A 20,329-nucleotide genomic window follows, 5' to 3' on the forward strand; every position below is an offset into this window, starting at 1 on the left:
ATTTAGAATAATTTGATGCAAGGAATCTCGTTCTTGAAAAATTGAATTAATTGATATCACTTCACTCAACGGCTCTTCAATCCAGCCACTGCTTATCGGAAATTAGCCAATGGTGAAATCGGTCCAGTTCTCCGTATTTTAACCATCACTGCATGGGCCAGTACTATTGGATGTCATTAAAAGCGGCTCCCGGAGATTAGTCCATCGAAACTTAATCAATCCGTATAGCTTAGCTAGCAGGGGAGCACTTAGCTATCGCGGCGAAGGCATAAAAATGTAATTAAAAACTCTGGCCGCAGCACAGCGTTGGGTCTTGGGTGCCATGTTTCGTTTAATTACTGAGACCAGATTGGGCGCAGTCGAGTTGGTCGTCGGTGGTGGTCAGTCAATGGGCCTATAAAGGTGGAGGGGAGGCGGTTTGTCGGTCACACCCCCAACCACGAGTTCAACGGTTCGTAATAGCACACCTGCTCAGCAGGGGGAGGTCCCCCAGCATAAAGTGGGTGGGGCTGAGCTCATGGTGTGGTGCGTTCGATGGAGATAGAGTCATTTGCATATTATTTCTATATGTTGTCAAAGTAATCAATACGTTAAAATGTTGCACCTGCGGTGAGTGTCGGAACGTGACAAACGCGGTGCTCCAAACTTACGTTTTTTTTTAATTCTACTTAGTTCAAAGGAATCTTTTAAGAAAAAAACTTGGGTCCAAAATTCCAACCCATTTTTAAAGATTCTTCAAAGTTTCAACACAAAAAAAATCTGCAACCTCAAACGCCGTCACCACTTTTTATCGTAACCAAATAACCGCAACAGGTAGCTACAGCCACCGAACACCGAACGGAACACTTGTCGTACGTTTGACCTAGATTCACGTCGGGCCACAGCTGTATGACATCCGGCAGCCAATCTACCCCTCCTCCGTAGGTTGCACGAGTTTTTCGAGAAAAAACGCTTTAGATAAAGCTGCTGATAACGTGGTTTAATTGCTTTTTTTACCATCATCGAACCACCGTCCTACGATTTTCTCCGTTCAACACTTGGAAGGATGATGAGGGAAAACATGAGTGTACTAGTTGACACATGTTGGGGCGGTCCGTTGACCCTTCACAAGTCACAGTAGAGCTCAGTCCAGATCAGTTGGTGCTACCCTTCTTAATGGATTGGCAACACTGAAAGAACTTTATGGTTGAAATGTGATTGTTGTATTAATTTCCCTTTTTTAACGAAAATGGAAAGAAAATTTTAAATATTTTTTTATTGATTTCGTTTTATAATTAAATTGATAAAAAGAGTTTATATGTCTCAAATCATAAAATTCATAAAGTTAACATCGCACCTCTTTTGCAATTTTTTTTTCGATGAATTTTATTTTTCTAGCTGGTTCAATTGTGTTTCTAACATGATCGACACGGTAATTTTTTTCCACATGAAGATTTTTCTGATTAGTTTGCAATACTTCGTACCAGCCATCACGATCTCCGACACTTATTTGATTTTTTTTCTCTGAATCAAAGAAAATTTTGTTTGTTTTCCAGTAAAGAGCATTTAAAAGACTTTTAAATTATAATTCGTAAATTGATCGAGAACTAATCGAAAAATTGATTTGTTTATAACTAGCGCTTAGGATCTTTTCAAAATTAACTCAAGATTTTTTAAATTTAATTTATACGACTTTTTCAAAAACCACTTGTAAGCAATGTTGACAGCTCCTGTTACGGTGACAGCTGACGATTAAATGAACTAGACCCTTTAGGTTTTTCAATCGTTTCACCTTCATTTCCAACAGGGTAGCCAGTTTGCATTTTTTGAAGCAACAATTAAAAATATATGCAGCTAAATTGGTGATAATGATGTTTCAACAAAAATAAATCAACATCAGTTTAATTTTGGGATACTTTGCAATCGGTCCTAACAATCATCTAAATCTCTATCATCAATTTTAATTTTATCGTTTAAAAAACATACTTTCGTTGTTGCTGTTAATCATTTGCTTTTTAAAACTTAGATTTCTTTCAAATAATTACAGTAAAGAAATTCAATTTAAAATATTAAATTAAAATTATCAATTAATTTCAATGAAATATCGAAATAAATTGACAACACCTTGTTATACATGTGTTGGTGATAGCCTTGAATCGACGGATAAGTAGGTCCAAAAACGGATCCAACGCGACTGATTTCAAAAAATATTTTGAATTGAGTTTTTTTCGATAATAGAATAGTTATTTCAATGGTTTAGTGATCAAAAACATAAAAGAATTGAATAAACAACAGTTACATGGCTCGGAAACCGGACGAAATTGCTTGGTGTCAGTGCAAAACAGAAAAAAATCATCAAGGTGTCGCGAGCCAAATCTGATAAGCAACGAGGCTGGAATTTTTGGACCTAATCTATGTGCTAGGAAAATGGTAGGAAATACGAATGGCATTGGAAAAAGTGGCTGAAAAAGCGGAAATAATCAAAAATTTTAACATTTTTGGAAGAGGTAAGCTACAAAACGATCCTGCTTACACTTTCTGTTGGTTGGATTCAGTGAATTCGTACTTTAAAAGCCTGAACTACCTCGATTAATAAAAATAGATTCAAAATAGGTACTAGGTCCAAAATAGGGTCATATACCCTATAAAAATCGAAAAATCTCTTTGAGGTTGTTTTTTTTCTTTCAGTGTATTTTTTTCAGAAAGCTCGAATTTCCCACAAGTTTGTCTTTAATCAAATTTTGATATGATGCAACGGCTTCAAGATACATTAATTTCTATAGATCGAAATGCAAAAATATTTAAATAACTTACACACCCTTCTTAAATGTCATTTTGGAGTGCAACTGGCTCCATATTAACAAAAATGGCTTATATAAGCCTAGGATAACATGTCTACATAGTTATATTGAAATCGGAAAGAGTCGGGTACAAAAGTACCAGAAAAATTTCTGATTTGAGCTGGAATTGCTCGTATAGTCCATTAAATGACTGTTCCAACCTGGTAGGGGAACAGCAAAAAAAAAAAACTTAATTTCACATTTCCACTGCCATTCATGCTTTCAACCCTCAACCACAACCCAACAATCCGCGATGATGACAATTCAGCAGATTTAGCTCACTCAGGGAATTCCCACTTGTTCGTTTATATGTTTGCACAATGAAAAGCAGAAACTACGGTGGAAATCTGTGAGAGTGTGACTTCCGAAGACGGGAAGCTTGGAGTTGGTTTTCCAGCGGAAATCAACAGTGTCAAGCGCAACAGGTGGTGCAAAAGCTACTCGTGGTCTCTAGCAGCAGCCAGCAGAAGATTGAATCTCAACACTCTTGATGCTGTTGTGTGCTTTTGTGGTTCCAGCTGATGACCAAGATGAGAGCATTATGTTGGACAAGTGGGGAAATGCTAATTAGAACGAAGTAGTTTTCTCGTCCATTTGCAACGAGCTCTTAACTGAATGCAAATCTACCCGGTGGGGATTTCGTGGGAGCAGTTGGAGCCAACAAGTTGATTTATAACTAGAAGAATGTTTTTTTTTTATGTTGAAAGAAGAAGTATTGCTCGGTGTCTGCTTATCTTGCGTCTCAGATGACCGATTTTGAACTCTCATTGTGGTGGAAGTTTTCCGACCGACCGTGAATGGAGGAGGAGGGCATCCTTTCAAGGAAATCCAAAAAGAGAGTGCCTTTTGTGGAACGGCAACGACGAGTGACGCTCTGCACCGCTGGCTATCTCGTGCAACATAATGCTGCTCAATATAATATTAATTTCGCCCATAATTCATACTTTACGAGGGAACTTGCATTTCGGCAGGCTAGTTGTCTGTACACAGACAAATGGATTTTCTCAAAAATAATTTTAAAGGACTTTTAAAACACAAATCCATTGCAACATCTATTGCTCCCTGGTTGTATTGTAAAACCAAAGGGAACGAGAGTAATTTCGCAAAATGCACAATGACGGTCGACGGCCTTGCGGGAATAAATCATTAAATAAATTCAATGGCCCAGAAAGTGGGACTATAAAGCGGGCCGGCCGGGGGCGAAATCAGAGGATTGGCCTTCGGTTTTCGGTCGTGGGGGGGCTCAAAACTTTTCCTAGCTGGCTATCGTTTTCGCTGGTATCCGGTGGTTATAGTTGTGTGGTGCTGGCGTTAACAGGCGAACTAGTGTTTGCATTTTAACGGTTCAGGCTGTACAGCGTGGTTTGAGCCAATTGCCCCAGAGGGACTCATCCTTTACTGGGGATGTATCACAAAGTTTAGAGAATGGCTCGCAATAAAGCCAAAATGGTGTTGCACTACACACTTCGAAAAAATCGTGTAATATTCTGTCTTTTTGATGCACATAACTGGAGTGTCGAATAAGACATAAAATTACATCTGATTTGGAAATTACATGACCCATACCGTCAACCGAAATGGTCGTGTAAAATTACATCAAACGCAATTCATAGGAAACCATTCCTATTGGAATTCCAATTTATTGGATTTTTGGATTAAATTTATTGGAAAGAAGAAAAAACAACATATCTATCATGATGATTCTTATTTTTATTAGCACTTTATGATTAAAATCGAATAAATACAGTTGCACGAGTATTTTGGCCAAAAACGGATGACTAACTTAGCACCACTTGCACTCGATTAGCACTTGCAATTTCTTGAATAAACTGAGGTGCCGATTAACGGATGTCCACCCCTTTTCCTCCATCATTCACTACCGGAATGCCCAGCAAGGCCAGGCCACTAAACAGATAACTTTCATCGCGTTCAGCACGTAGCTTAACTTGCCGCAAACTCTCTAGCTGTGCCAGCTATCAATCCATTTTCGTTCCCACGACGTTGCAAGCGTTCCTCCGCTGGCTGTAGCCGACGCCCCAACCGACGACCAACCTGCTTCAATCGATCGTTCCAAAATATGACATGAGTCTGTTTGATGCCTTCCTTTTCCCGTGTCACGAAGCTCCTCATCTTGCCACCTGGCTCGACGACCACATCCAGCTTCGTCGGACCGACAACGCCTTGAAAACGGACCACAGCTTCATCGGAACAACATCGTTGGTACCGAAAGCGATCTGCATCGCGAAATGCCACCGACTGAACCAACTGACCTCCGCGGCACTATCAACCATGGTCAGGTACCTGGGACAAAGCTTGAAGTCAACGCTCGAACCCATCAACCGGCAGTCGTCCGTTGCCAGCAGGATCACGGATCGGATTAAGGGAGTTTGCCCGGAAGAGGGATGAAGATGTTTCTGGCTGGAATGATTTGTTCGGAATTTAATTTAATTGGACTCAAATTTTAAGGAATATTCTGTACACTTACCTTGGCAATCGATTTGATTAGGATTTTAAGCTCAAAATGTGGCGAATGCTGGGTAAATCTTATTTTTATCGGAACAACTTCTGCGCGTCAATTTTCCTTTTCGGAATCCATCATGGCTGACGTTTGCTGCACTGTGAAGTGAAAGGCACCAAATCAGCGTATAATCGGGTTAAATTTGAAATAAAATTAAATCATCACACAGAATATTACACGACAAACGACGCTCCAATCATGTGCATCATATTTGATGTAATGTTCAGATAAAAATGATTTATGGTTACATTTTATAAGATTCAAAATTCTGCTTAAGTTAAAGAATGTGAATTTGGTCATTCTGCGTCAAATCAAACATAATATTACGTTTGATTTTAGGTTACATGATAAGTTTTTACATCAGGTTTTTGAATTACGTTTGATGTAATATTCATGATTTTTTAGTGTGTAGATTGGGGTTATTTTAGGATGGGAACAAATACTGTCACTTATCATATAAAGACCATTTTGGTATGTTTCCTAAAATTGTTGAATGAGGTTTGTTTTAGTGAGGTGAAATATGTCGTTTTATCATTTGATATGTACTTTCTCAATTCTACTGAGTATATATTTCAGGCTCACCAAAATTCAGAATCGGATCCCTTCGACAATTTTGTAGGATTCAGTTTCCTACCAGAATCTCACTCTTGAACAATTTTGGACTAAAAAAATATATATTTATTTTTTTTTGGCGCTTTAATGACCTATTTAAGTGATATTTATATAATTTTCAGAAATCGGATCTCTATAGTTTAGATGAAATAAATTACGAATCATCTATGTATAGGAGTGATAATGTGAAGAACTACTTCGGAGGGTGTAGTTAGTTTTATTTAACATTCTGTTTCTTTTGATCAAATATTTGCTTACCATCTTCAACAATGAAACTTATTTGTTTTGTGAAATTATTTTACAAGATAACAAATGCATGGTCTGAGCTGTTATTCTCCTGACTGTTCTAGAAAAAGAATAATGGTGAAGGAATAACAACATCGCGATTTTCATGCATCATTTTGACGTCACCTTCCCTCTATCGTGAATTCGGGAATTCCAGCTCAAATCTTATCGCGAATCGCAATTATCGCGAAGCTTAAAACCTATCCAATCAGCCGATTCTGGCTCATTCGACGCTAGTGAATCGCCCTCCAACCATGAACCCCCTGCTGAGAGTTACGCTACTTGGCGTGCTGCTAACGGCCGTGCTGGCCATCGAGAGTCCCGCCGAGCTGGACCCCAAATCAATTGACTGGAGCACGGTTCGGACGCTGCAGGAAACGTCCAAGTTCCGCGCCAAGTTTGGCCTGCCCCCACTCAGTGACGATGAGATTCGGTCGTCGCGTATTTCCGGTGGAACCATTGCCACTCCCACCGACATCCCGTGGGCAGCCGGAGTGCTCATCCACGGTGGAACTTCGGGCCATAGTTTTTGCAGCGGAGTGTTGATTTCGGCGCGGTTTGTGCTGACTGCTGCGAACTGCGTTTCTGGGTAGGTTCAGTTGGTTGTTTTGGCAAGTGTATGTCCTTTAATTAGAAGGAATCTTTTGATTCCAGTGAATCTACGGTGACCGTTGCGCTTAACGCGGCCAACATGGCCAACATCGGTTACCTGATCTCGGTTTCGAACATCCTGATTCACCCGAACTTCAGCTGGCTGCTGGGACGAGACGATCTGGCCATTCTTACGCTGAGTCGTGATGCGCCAATCGATAACGTCACGATTCGACCTGTGCTGATGCCACGTCGATCGGACGCTCAAAAGTCCTTCAACGACTGGATGGCCACCACCGCCGGATGGGGAAACACCGGAAACCGGGATGATGAACCGATTCCGACGCAGTTTTTGCAGTGGGCTATGGATACCGTGACTTCGAACCTGGTGTGTCAGCTGTCCTACACGTGGGTCCGTAGCACGCACATTTGCGTTTCGACTGACAACGGAGGACCGTGCAATGTAAGAATGCTTCGAATCGTGACAAATTTCAACCGTTTCTAATTGTCATTTTAAACCCTAGGGAGATGAAGGAGCCCCCGTTACGGTGCGTGAGGCGGGACGGATCTTCCTGATCGGACTCCACTCTTTCCACTACAGTGGAATTCGCGGCTGTGATCGGGGCCGGTCGGCGGTCAACACTCGTATTACGGAATACCTCGACTGGATCGAGCAGAACTCCGATGTGGTGATCCAGCCCTAAGAGGACGTGCTATCTCTCTCGATTAATAAAAAAACTGAACTGATTTATATTTGCAATTTGGAGTTAGACTATTACTTATTACGAGAAAGAGTTGTCCACATTTTCTACAGAAATATCACATTTCAGTAGTCCCCTACGATTTCGCAAATTATGTCTTTTTTCAAATTTTCACTTTTCCTTCGTGAAAGGAAGCCATTTTGCATAATTAGTGTTTTCATATAAGTCTCCATACATTTTTTGGGTCTGATCATACAAAATGGATATGTAAATGTACGAAATTCTGTATCTTAAGAAAGGATTTTCTGATCGATTTGATGTCTTTGACAAAGTTGTAGGTTTTGTTAAGGCCAATGCAAATATTTCCAAACTTTTTGTCCCTCGGCTCTGGCCGGTCGGGGTCGAGAGGGAGGGGGGGGGGGGGGAAGGGCGGTTCAATAAGATAAAAATAAAATAAAATAACAAGCCATAGTTACATTTGCATGAAAAAAGTTTTTTTAAATGAATTGTATACCAGTTCAGTTATTTATCAATCATCAATTTTAAAAAAATACTGTTTTGCAATTCCGTCGTGAAACTACTTACTTTTCCTGTCATTCTCGAACGACGAAATAGCCTACTTTTCTGTACCAAAAATAACAGAATCGAATAGCAACACTTTTCAAAATAAATGCTGAAAAGTTCTACTTTTCAGCACTGAAATGGGTGCTGAAAAGTTGAACTTTTCAGCACTTGTTTCGAAAAGTAACACTTTTCAACATTTTTTTTTGATTTAAACAATTTATTGACAAAATACATGAAAATTGGACATAAAATTTCACTCAGTGTGTGTTTTTTGGAATTGCAAAAAATGTTGTATGGAACTCGTTGCAAAACTTGATTTTTTCAGCACTCTTCGTATTTATACAACTCGGTGAACCTCGTTGGATAAATGTACGACTCATGCTGAAAAAATGCTCTTTTTGCAACATGTTGCATAAACTACTATTTTGCAATTCCGTCGTGAAACTACTTACTTTTCCTGTCATTCTTGAACGACAAAATAGCCTACTTTTCTGTACCAAAAATAACAGAATCGAATAGCAACACTTTTCAAAATAAATGCTGAAAAGTTCTACATCTCAGCATTCAAATGGGTGCTGAAAAGTTGAACTTTTCAGCACTTGTTTCGATAAGTAACACTTTTCAACATTTTTTTTTATTTAAACAATTTATTGACAAAATACATGAAAATTTGACTTAAAATTTCACTCAATCAGTGTTTTTTGAAATTGCAAAAAACGTTGTATGGAACTCGTTGCAAAACTTGATTTTTTCAGCATTCTTCGTATTTACCCACCTCGGTGAACCTCGTTGGATAAATGTACGACTCGTGCTGAAAAAATCATCTTTTTGCAACTTGTTGCATAAACTACTATTTTGAGCATTAGTGCGATTTTTTTTGATATTGTTATCAAAAAAAAGAATTTTCAATATTTTTTATCAAATTTCGAACTTTTTACATTTAATAAAAAAAACACAGTTGATTAATTCAAAGTAGCCTTACGGTGAATAAAAATTTATCAGTTCAATTTGCACACTATCAAGCTAAATTTTATTAAAAAACACATAAACTATCAACGTCACCCCGGTTCTTTAAATAACAATTGTCAATGGAACTATTTTAAGGCATAATTGAATTGTTTTTAAGAGAGCGTACCAGTTGAATAAAAAAAACAGTTGAATATTACATTTAAAAACAATTGGAAATCCTATCAATAGCACCCCGGTTTACGGTACTTTAGAATTTGTTTTTTTGGTTTTTTTAAAATAAAATGTACCGTTTGCAAGTTGGAACCATCCATAAACCACGTGGACAATTTTTTGGAATTCTGTAAACCCCCCCACCCCCCCCCTTCGTGAACAATTGTCTATCCAAAAAAATCTTTTTTGTATGGACAATCGGTAAAAGCAAATAATTATGTTAAATTATCGATTTTTCATGATTTGTTGAACATTGACCGATCTGTAAACTGTTCCGAATATGAGGGATGACTGTACTTATTAACAAAAGCATTTCTTAAATTAATATATTTGAAAAGCTGAAAAAAATTGCTATATTTTTCTCACTGCAACTTTGAAAATCGGGCAATTAGTTTTTGAGATTCAACCTTCCCAATAATCTGGATGGATGTAATGAATGAATGAATTTTTTATTATTTAATTTAATGTCACCAAATTAGCTTAAAATTTTCAAATGACGATATCTCGGATACTATTTGTCTGATTTCCAATGTTAAAACTTGAATCATTTTGGAAATGTTCTGATATCTTTTATAAAAATAATTTCATGATTTTAAAATTAAGTATCTTCTGAAATTGTCTAAAAATAGAAAATTTTCCTCATTGCATATTTTAGATAAAATTAATACTTTTTGGATATATATTTTTTCTTTAAAAAAACCTGAAAATTTCGCAATTTTTTACAAATGTTGGAGGAACTATTCTAACGACTCTGAATTTTGACTAGCGCAACTGCCTTCTATCGGATGGGGAAGAAAAACGTCGGTCCATTTGCTTAAAAGAGGTTTTGGGTGACTCACCACACAAAACCTTCGGACGCCTAGAAGCGAGCAGACAGAGCCCACAAAAGACCAGGGGGTCGTTAAAATGGATTGCTTTGCTTTTTAACTGCCGATAGTTTAATTGACTTAGGTCAAAATTGGTACAGATACCTGATTTTATCCACTGAGCTTCTATCGGATGGTGAAGTAAAACGTCGGTCCCGGTTTCTCCTGTCTCGTCAGAGGCGCTGGAGCAGAAATCCCACGTTAGAGGAAGGCCATGCCCCGGGGGGCGTAGTGCCAATAGTTTCGTTTACCTGATTTTGAAAAACGAAAAAAATACTAATGTCCTCCAAGATATATTTTTTTGATTGTCACTCTATTATTCGGTCTTCGTTTGTAATCAAAGAGGGCACGTCACTGAATGGATTTCGTTTAAGATTAGATATAACTCTGCGTCACATTTGCAAGTACTGATTTATTCTTCACAGGTGGCCAATCACCAACAATCCAGAAGCTTATGGTCTGATATAAACTCCAGTGTGTTCCACCAACCAGTCCAGGTGCTCGGTAAGCCTGGTGTGAACCGCCGACCGGCCTCGCTCACATCCCCCAATGCCCGTAAAATGGAACGAATGTATGCCAATTACTGTCAGTTGACCTGCCTCAGTTATCATTACTGGACCTCCTTCGTCACCCTGAATGAATGAATAACTGGAATCACACTGCTTTCAACTATAAAACTATATAATTGCACAAACTTACGTGACACGGACCTCCATTATCGCCGGCCGTACAGACGTGCTCATCACGGATGAAGTTATGCGTTCTTCCACAGGCCGAGTTGCTAATTATCGGATTGCGAACAATTTGCAGGTGTTGCAGCGGAACGACCTCGTCCACCCGGTGGCCACTCTCACCCCAGCCGACCATTGACGATCCGAACCCTTCGAAGGTGGTTCCAACTTGGGACCATCGGGGAAGTTGAGCTACCGCAACGTTTTCGTTCAGATTGGCGGCACGGGCCAGCGTTAGCAGCGCAAGATCTGCCCGGCTTATAACCGTTGCGCTATGGTTCCAGTGCAGCAGGACTCGCGTCACCGGCAGGAACTGCGACATGCGGGTTATGTCCGTTGATCCCAGCAGCACCGTCAGCATCGTTTGACTGGAACAAATCGTTAGAAAAAGGGTGGACTTTGTTGACGAATAAACCAACTCACCGAATCACACAGTTGGCCGTGGTTAGCACATGACCCGGAGTAACGAGGATTCCCGCGCAGAACGCGTGGGCTTCATCTTCGGAAATCAGAATTCCAACCACGAAGGGAAAGCCGTTGGTCTCTGCTTGTTCGCCTTCGGCGATCCGCTTGTCCGGATTATCACTGTTGATGGCCAAAGCCACCACCGCTAGGGACAGGCACAGAATTAGGGCACTTTTCATTGCCGAACGGGTTGATTGTTTACATTGAACTGAGGTATGCCAGGTGGTTTGAAAGTAAGCTATCAAATCGTAGCCAAAGTTACGATAAGATTACAACGAATAAGCGTTTTGGATATTCCCATAAGCAGACAAAGGTGTTAATCAAAATATTCGTTGATTGTAAACTTCAGTTTTAACAATGATTTACCAATCTGCCTAAAAAAGCCACCAACAACCTCCTGAACAACTCCACCCAGAGTCGTGATTACTCGCAACCAAAAACAGCCCAGCACGTCCACATAACTCACAGTACGACTGCTCACAAATGCGGAGGCACAAAAATATCGAGTTTCACCACGTTCGTGAGTGGCAGGCTTTGAGTGCCTTCGGCCATTAGCATTTTGCGTGATTTCACGACAAATAGAGTCCTTGTTACGTGCTCGATAAGTGTGTCACCGCGTGCCACTCAGCTGCCGTACGCTACAGGTTAATGGTCGCGTCCTTAAGTTTCGAGTACCGTAACATGTTAGAGTACGGGCCATTTGGCTTGATTAGATCGTTCGTTGGGTAAATATTTGTTTATTCGCTGAATTCCAGCAGAGAACAATAAAGGCATTTCACCTGTTCAGCCTTTAGTGGACCTTTAACGTGTATTCAAGCCTGTTGAACCTGGTTGTTGCCGGCCATGGCCATACAGGGCAACTCCCCGGACACCGATGACGATTTAATAACATGCTGTTATGGGCTGGTGCTTTCACAATGCAACTACAGTAACAACTTGATGGTTTGACAATTCTATTTGTTTCCAAATAACAACTTTTTTTGAAAACGACGAAATTTCATCCACAAACACTAAGCAGTAAATACGACATTCGATAACAATCACCGTTGAACTACCAGTGTCTTACTGTGCAGCTTTTGCAGCAATTCAGGGGGCTTGCGCGCCTGCCTGGTGACAAAGTCGTCGCGAATGCAAAACAGCCCTCGGTTGGGCCGTTTGGCGTTGCATAAAGTTTAGCATAAAAACCCATTACAGATGCCAACCCACCTGCCCTCTTCTCCACACTCCAAGTGGCACACTGCTGTTGCAGAATTGTTGTTCGGGACTGGGTAATTGGGTGTCCCCGGGTCAGGCTGCCAGCCCGACCTGGCCAGTAGCTCAACTAAGTAGCTAATAGTGCTGCACTATTATGGGCAATTTATTAAAAAAAGTTTGTTTACTGTTTTATTCATACAATGATTACTATCGCTTAATAGATGCAACGTTGGGATGGAAGGGGGTTGAGAATGAAAGGGTTTGATAGAAAGGGATATGGATTCATTTGCTGTTCGGATTTCTGTTTTGGATAAAAATATTAAATTAAAAGGTTAAAGATTAGTTCTAATAATAACATTTTTTCTTTCCATTTTCAGGTAAGTTATCACAACCGCATTGCACTCGTCGTAAGTAATTTTTATTTGTCATTTCCTGAACCTTGCAATTATTGACTATTTAAACAACAAATATAACTGAGTCGATATTCTCCGTGTTATTTCCGTTTTCGTTTCCAAACCGTAAACCAGATCAATTTATTTTTCGGTAAACCTCGTTTTATAAATGAGCAATTCTCTATAAAAACTGGAAATGGATTTTATTTGTATTTTTTTTTTATTTGGATTAAACTTTGTGGGGGCCTTCCTTATGACAAAAAAAAAAACTGTTTTGTGTCATTGGTTCACCCAAACAAGTCTCCATACAATTTTGGCAGCTGTCCATACAAAAATGGTACGAAAATATTCATAAATCTGTAACTTTTAAGTGAATTTTCTGATCAATTTGATGTCTTCGGCAAAGTTGTAGGTATTGTTGAGGACTATTGAGAAAAAATAGGCCCTCGAAAAAAAAAACTATTTTTTAATCAACATTTTTATCACATAACCTAAATTTCCCAAAATACGTATTTTTTTTATTTTAGAGATTTTTTTATATGTTTTATGGGACAAAACCCCGCAACTTTTGAGCCATAGAATAGTATGGTCAAAAAATCGGGCGCTGGTATGTTTTGACTGATTTTTTTAAATATTGTTTTTGATAAGATCGGGAAATTTCATGAATGTTTCATATTTTAACATTGAAAATCGGACCATTAGTTGCTGAGATATCGATATTAGAAAATGGTGGGTTGTTTGGGTTAGACTTAGAAAACTTCAATTTTCCTGTTTCTGTTTCTTTAAGCCGCTGTATCTCAGCAACCAGAGGTCCAATCTTCAATGTCTCTTAGACAATTTCATAGCAAATTTTATGAACTTTTTAAAAATATATTTTTAGAAATGGACACTCATGGTCACTATTTAAAAATATCGAAAACAGCAAATATTTCACTAAAATTAAACTTTTGGTGGCTATATCTGGAAAAAGGAGCCCTTTATCAAAAAATCCGTTAAGCACTTTTCGATTGCAAATTTAATTTTACATAAAAATATTTGGTTATTTTTTTTTGCATAAAATTTAATTTTTTTCTGAAAATCAATCTTTTTTCAAAAAATCATAACTCGGCGGCAGATTTTTTGACCATACTTCTCTATGGGTTTTTGTCCTCTAAAACATATAAAAAAATATCAAAATCAAAAAATACGTATCTTGTGAAATTTAAATTTTGCGAAAAAAATGTTAAAGAAAAAATCGGCCATTTTTTCCGTGTACCTATTTTTTCTCAATAGTCGTCAGCAATACCTACAACTTTGTCAAAGACATCAAATTGATCAGAAAATTCACTCAAAAGTTACAGATTTATGAATATTTACGTACCATTTTTGTATGGACAGCTGCCAAAATTGTATGGAGACTTGTATGGGTGAACCAATGATACAAAATAGCTTCTTTGGTCATAGGGAAGGCCCCCACAAAGTTTGAGCCAAATAAAAAAAAAAAATCAAAAATTAAAAATGGTCAGAATCGGCCGATTTCGTAGAGAATTGCTGAAATGTACGATTCGTAGTGAAAAAATTGGAATTCTATTTCAATTCTAAGTAAATTTACGGTTCAAAACAAAAACTATATTGAAAAATGTTACTTTTCGACACTAGTGCTGAAAAGTTTAAAGTAGAACTTTTCAGCACTGGTATTATAAGGTATTAATTTTCCATTATGTTATTTTTGGTAGTTAAAAGTAGGCCTTTTTTTCTCCAGAAGGACAGGAAAGGTTGACAGTCATAGCGGGATTGCAAAACAAAAGCCTATTTTTCTATGCAGTCCAGAATCGATTATCCGAGTCTGCACTTTATCAAAAATAATAGAATCGAATGGTAACACTTTTCACTGAAATTGATGTTAAGAAATGTATTACAGTCGACTCTCTGGCTGTCAATCTTCTTGATATCAATATTGCTCCATCTATCAATGAATTCTTCAGTCCCTTCAAACTGCATACTTCGATTGGCTTTATTCCTCGATATTTTCTCTTGCTTGAAGGATCTCTTCCTCGACGGTCCCTTGGATTCTGTTTGCTTTAAAAATCTCTTCCTGTTGTCAATATTGTCACTATCTCATGGCTTGCATGGACATTTTTCTTTGCAAAACGAAGCTTTGAAGGGTATTTGACATTAGTTTGTTTGGACGTTGCCATGATTCTCTCCCATAGCTGGGTACCAACAAAAACATATTTTCAATCGAGTCTTCATTTTGCATCGTTCTGTAAACTGATGATTCTCTTCCTCGACGGTCCCTTGGATATTGACAACCAGAGAGTCGACTGAAAGGGTTAAACGGTTAATTGACAAAATACATGAACATTTTTCATTTTTATAATTCCTTTCAAAGGATGTTTTTGTGAATTGCAAAAAATGTTGTAAGGAACTCGCTGCAAAACTTGTTTTTTTCAGCACAAGTCGTACATTACACGAGGTTCACCGAGTTGCATAATTACGACGGATCTTTTTGTAACTTGTTGCATAAACTACTATTATCGGAATGATCAGAAAATTTTATGAATGTTAAAATTTTTAACATTGAAAATCGGTCCAATAGTTACTAAGATATTCTTACCTTAAATTTGAATTTCCTTCCCTGAATCAGAAAAGATGAAAAATCTGAACAAACGAAGCGAAGAAATGTACAAATATGATAAACCACAGCGATATCAAACGTTGTTATGCGGCACACCATCAAATGTAAATATTACAGACCCACATGTTGTTTTTTTTGGCTAGTTAGTTTGTTATTCCACCGGCGACCACTAGTGCTGTCGAGGGCAATTATTACAACTTCAACAGCGGTTCTGTCTGGAATTCCTCGCTTTCCCCCACGACCCTCCAATTCTGGTCTAGACAGCTTGCAGTGGAAAGGCGGTTGGCGCCCAGAATGCATCGATTTTGGTTCAGCATCCCCTTAAGATTTATCACTGTACAGCGTGGGAACACACGCCACCCAAAAATCGTCCAGACAAAAGTCAACTGTGCAAAACCCTTCCACAGACTCTATCGCCAAATAATGAATTCCCTGGGACAAAGTAGCTATAAAGCAGTATCGTAGAACACACGCGCGCGCGTGTGTGTGAGAGATTTCCCCACCCACGCTGTAAAAGTCAACCAAAGAATATTGTTTGTGGGAGTGTGATAAATCAAAGTTGGTACGTCCAGCTCAATAGGAAAACTTTTCCCTGCGGCGCTGCTTCTCCACTTTGCCATGGTCCAGAGATGCCTCCAAACTATCCGGGGTGCATTTTAAGTGATGGCCCCTTCCGACGAAGACGTCTGCCAAAGGGGTTAGACCCTCGAACTGCCAGAGCAAGAAGTGGAGAAGGACGGTTCAATTTTATTAATTGCTTTTCGAGCTTGTCGTCATCGACGTGCTTTTTTCGTCGAGCTCTTGTGGATGTGTTTGACTTTCGCTATCGAAATTCCGGGGAGTCGGGGTTCAGGATCGATTTGATGAGTGGTCTGTGCTATGCCCGTTGGGGGTTAATTTCAAATCATGCCAAACAATAAAAAACAAAAAAAAAAACGAAAAGCAAAAAAGCAAAAAAGCAAAAAAGCAAAAAAAAAATTGCTGTATCTCGAAGCCGTTGCATCGTATCAAAAAGTGGTCAAAGACAAACTTGTAGAAAATTTGACGGGCTTTCCGAAAAAAATACACTAAAAGAAAAAAAAAACACTCCACTTTTATGAGATTTTTTGATTTTTAAGTTTAAAAGTAAAATTTGAGGGTGAGCCCACGATTTTTTTTCGCTCATGATTTTTGTGAAAATAGCCTAAGATGTTATAAAAAGACTGACGAAAAATGCAGGATGGAGCAACGCACAAAAAAAATACAAAAATCATTTACTGAAACTGTTTTTTTTCAAAAGTGCTCTAAACATTAAAATTTTCAAAATCCGAACACGGGAGTCGATTGTCCAAAAAAGCAAAAAAGCAAAAAAGCAAAAAAGCAAAAAAGTAAAAAAGTAAAAAAGCAAAAAAGCAAAAAAGCAAAAAAGCAAAAAAGCAAAAAAGCAAAAAAGCAAAAAAGCAAAAAAGCAAAAAAGCAAAAAAGCAAAAAGCAAAAAGCAAAAAAAAAAAGCAAAAAGCAAAAAGCAAAAAAGCAAAAAGCAAAAAGCAAAAAAGCAAAAAAGCAAAAAAGCAAAAAAGCAAAAAAGCAAAAAAGCAAAAAAGCAAAAAAGCAAAAAAGCAAAAAAGCAAAAAAGCAAAAAAGCAAAACAGCAAAAAAGCAAAAAAGCAAAAAAGCAAAAAAGCTAAAAAGCAAAAAACCAAAAAACCAAAAAACCAAAAAACCACAAAAAACAAAAAAGCAAAAAAACGAAAAGCAAAAAAGCAAAAAAGCAAGTGAAATTTCGAATGATCGAAACCTCAGGTAATCGAGTTTGGACTATAGTCAATTTTGTTGTACAACAAGACTAATACAGAGACACAGAAATTATCAATCAGTACCGTAAAATTCCTGTCTGTAAAAACTCCCATAAACACACTGATGTCACATGAAATCAGTGCCAAGTCAGTGCCGCGAAGAGAACGTCTCGCCACGATAACTGTCAAATAAAGTCAAGTCCATCCAGCAGCGTATAAAACCCCAAAAGTTGACATCAACTCATTAACTTTAGCACCCTTTCGTTCGCGCGCGCGAGTCCACTATCGATAATTAAAAGGTTCATTTTTTATGAGGGTACGCCGAGGAATGTTTGGACGTCTGATGGACTATGGGAGATTTCTGGAAAAAGTGGTTAAGTTGTTACATTTCAATGTATTATATTACTTAATTGAATAAGTGTTTTTTTAATTTTAAATCGTTTAAAATGACTTTAACTGTATCATAAATGTTTGATTTAAGCTATTAATAATTTTGAACTTTTCTAAAATTCTCTTCGTCGCTATGCCCAACTAAATGACGGTGCATTCCGTTGTGTAATTTAGTGTCGTCGCGACGGTTTTAGCTACCGAAATGCGCTGAGTTAATTGAATTGACGAGATAAGTCCTTGGCAGTGAATTTTTCGGGATCAAATTCTTCCCTACAGTGAGCAAAAAAACAAAAAAAAAACAAAAAAAAGCTTTGAAATTCTTATGAAGACACTCGCTGATAGCTTTTATCGTTCCTTACAACGTCACAATCTAAGTTCAGAAGCTAAACTTTTCTCCCCCAAAAAGAAGTCAGAAAACACCACCGCAGATGAGCTTCAGACACGCTAATTTCTTGCTACCACTGTGACTAAGTTCGAACGTTTGCCTGGTTGTGCTGCGCGTGGGTGTGCAATAAAAATCAAAATCCCTAACTTTTGGAAAATGCAACAGAAGCAGAGCACAGAAAAACTAGCAGAAGCAGTAAAATCGCGCGCCCGCGAAATAATCTAGCAGCTCCGACTAGCGCTAGTAACTGTGGCTAAAGTGTTGGGTTAGGGTTCCAAAAGGGAGACTCTCGGAAAGTCGTCGGGGGAAAGACTTTTGATGCAGATAAACAAATGAAATCGCATTATACCAATGTGTGAGGGGGTGGACTCTCTGCGCTGCAACGCTCTGAAGCAAACTAAAGCCGTAAATGATAAAGTGTTTGGCAGAATGTGTCTAGACGGGAGATATATATCTGTTTTGACTTTGAGGGATGAAACCATATGCATTAAGTGAGATTAGGGAGATGTGTTTGATGGCGGGAGCCGTAAAGCAAAATTTGCTAGTTGGAGCTCATTCAAAGATTGTTCGTCAATGGGGATTGAGTTTTTTGGGGACACGATATCGGGAGACAATTAAATTTATGTTCGCTGAAAGAAATAAACTTTTGGATTGGATGTCCAGAGAATCATAGTTCAAATTGGATTTGATTGGATTTGAAGTTTGTAGGATGCCAAAAAACATATTCCCAAAAATCTGAATTTCAGACTATTTTTTGCTCATTTTCTAATTTGTCAGTAAATAAATTAATTATTACACCTTGCTCATCATCACCCACCTGTCTCTGTTTCCCCATCCAGTTCATTTGACCTTAATTTTCAATCTGAAATCGTAACCAATACAGTCATCCGGACTCGGTGCCGGCCATTGGATTCCCAAAATTACCCCAAAAGCTTCCGGTTTCCGCACGTGCTCAAACCACCTGCCCACAATCACCACCAAGAGGGAAAAGCAAATTGTGGTTGCGGAAATCTCCAAACCCATTGCAGCATTGCAAAAGGGGTTCGTTCAAATATTACGTGACACAAAATTTAAAATTGTTACATATTATTGTAATGAATTCTCATTTTGCTAACATTTTTTACTTGAATTTTTTAACACGAAATTTACAGTAAAAAAAAGGGTGGTTGTGGAAAAGCCCCCCCCCCCTTTTACCCACCCTCTCCCGTTCCGGAAACGGTGCGAAACTGTAACGCAAATGTCCCTCGTGGGACCGACGCGTGTGTCCTCAACCTTAATAGAGTCGGACGGAAGGGAGTCGTCGATGTTTGCCTTTCGTTTTTTTGTTTGTTTTTTGTTTTGCGGTTTTCCACTCAGCTTCCCAGCAGCAGCAGTGGGTGATGGGAAAAAGCGTGCCCACGAAAATGATAAATTGATTTATTATGAAATTTGAGCGCCCGGACTTGGCATGATGGATCTGGACTATGGAAATGAGCTTCAAGTGGGGGGCAGGAGGTGGTGTTAGGTGACCGATCTGTTCGGAAACACGACTTTCAAGTGGATTGGAGGAGGGATTGTGGTTGGGCGAATTACGTTTTTTTTAAGTTATACTAATTTTAACGTAACTTTTTTTTTCTCTTGATGATATCAAATTTGTATAATGTTAATTGCAAAATATCAACTAAACTTGTTATTTAGATGACTACGGAGCCAGGATTTCATGAAAAATACATTTTTTTAAAAGAATTGAAAATAATGTAAAATACGGTGTATTTTTTGGAGAACATTTAGATAAATAAAAATCTCGACATGACTGATGGAAAAAGGGCTCTTTCCCGACGGGGTAAATCATAATTTTTTGAAGATTGTATAGGACAGCGATTCTCAACGGGGGTACCGGGCCTACTTGATTTACACGGTAGGGGGTACCAGCCTAGAAGAAGGTTGAGAATCGCTGGTATAGGATATTACAACAGAAAAGTCGCTGAAATCGATGAAATCATGAACATATCCATCAAATTTATTATGAATATGCCTTGAGAAACTCTAAATTACATATTTGACCTCCAGTAAAAAGTTTCCAGATTTCGTGCATTCTTTTAAATACCCCAAAATCAAAGCTTGAATCTCCAATAGTGTAGTTCAGGGCCCCTTGGAAATGCAAAAATGTCAGCTAGACCGTTGCATTGTTGATAACATCATTGTTCTATGTCTCCTGAAGCTCCCCTGAAATTTTCAACAAATTTGGTTCAGGTTTCGTCACAGC

At 38.5% G+C, this 20,329-nt stretch overlaps 3 protein-coding genes across 3 annotated transcripts in view; 2 read left to right on the forward strand and 1 right to left on the reverse strand.

Moving 5' to 3' along the window:
• Window positions 1-20,329, forward strand: part of LOC6044117 (follicle-stimulating hormone receptor) — a 322,877-nt gene that overhangs the window by 195,540 nt on the left and 107,008 nt on the right. The gene's annotated exons all lie outside the window — the stretch shown is intronic.
• On the forward strand, window positions 6,452-7,589 carry LOC6044113 (collagenase). Its single transcript, XM_001861638.2, has 3 exons — window positions 6,452-6,823; window positions 6,889-7,288; window positions 7,350-7,589. Exons 1-3 carry the CDS (start codon window positions 6,489-6,491, stop codon window positions 7,527-7,529), a joined length of 915 nt encoding a protein of 304 aa, XP_001861673.1. The 5' UTR covers window positions 6,452-6,488; the 3' UTR covers window positions 7,530-7,589.
• LOC6044114 (collagenase) lies at window positions 10,528-11,562 on the reverse strand. The gene is made up of 3 exons (XM_001861639.2): window positions 11,290-11,562; window positions 10,835-11,234; window positions 10,528-10,767 (listed from the first exon to the last, which is right to left on the reverse strand). Exons 1-3 carry the CDS (start codon window positions 11,508-11,510, stop codon window positions 10,588-10,590), a joined length of 801 nt encoding a protein of 266 aa, XP_001861674.1. The 5' UTR covers window positions 11,511-11,562; the 3' UTR covers window positions 10,528-10,587.

Source organism: Culex quinquefasciatus, chromosome 2, assembly GCF_015732765.1.
Source record: "Culex quinquefasciatus strain JHB chromosome 2, VPISU_Cqui_1.0_pri_paternal, whole genome shotgun sequence".
In the NCBI taxonomy this organism is placed as follows: Eukaryota; Metazoa; Arthropoda; class Insecta; order Diptera; family Culicidae; genus Culex; species Culex quinquefasciatus.

What these genes read in the sequence shown, in the direction of transcription:
- LOC6044113 (XM_001861638.2), top strand. Translation starts at nt 6,489, where the DNA reads ATGAACCCCCTGCTGAGAGTTACGCTACTTGGCGTGCTGCTAACGGCC. An exon ending in GCTGCGAACTGCGTTTCTGG is followed by an intron (nt 6,824 to 6,888) that starts GTAGGTTCAGTT and finishes TTTTGATTCCAG; the next exon opens with TGAATCTACGGTGACCGTTG. An exon ending in ACAACGGAGGACCGTGCAAT is followed by an intron (nt 7,289 to 7,349) that starts GTAAGAATGCTT and finishes TTTAAACCCTAG; the next exon opens with GGAGATGAAGGAGCCCCCGT.
- LOC6044114 (XM_001861639.2), bottom strand. Translation starts at nt 11,510, where the DNA reads ATGAAAAGTGCCCTAATTCTGTGCCTGTCCCTAGCGGTGGTGGCTTTG. An exon ending in ACGGCCAACTGTGTGATTCG is followed by an intron (nt 11,235 to 11,289) that starts GTGAGTTGGTTT and finishes GATTTGTTCCAG; the next exon opens with TCAAACGATGCTGACGGTGC. An exon ending in ATAATGGAGGTCCGTGTCAC is followed by an intron (nt 10,768 to 10,834) that starts GTAAGTTTGTGC and finishes TCATTCATTCAG; the next exon opens with GGTGACGAAGGAGGTCCAGT.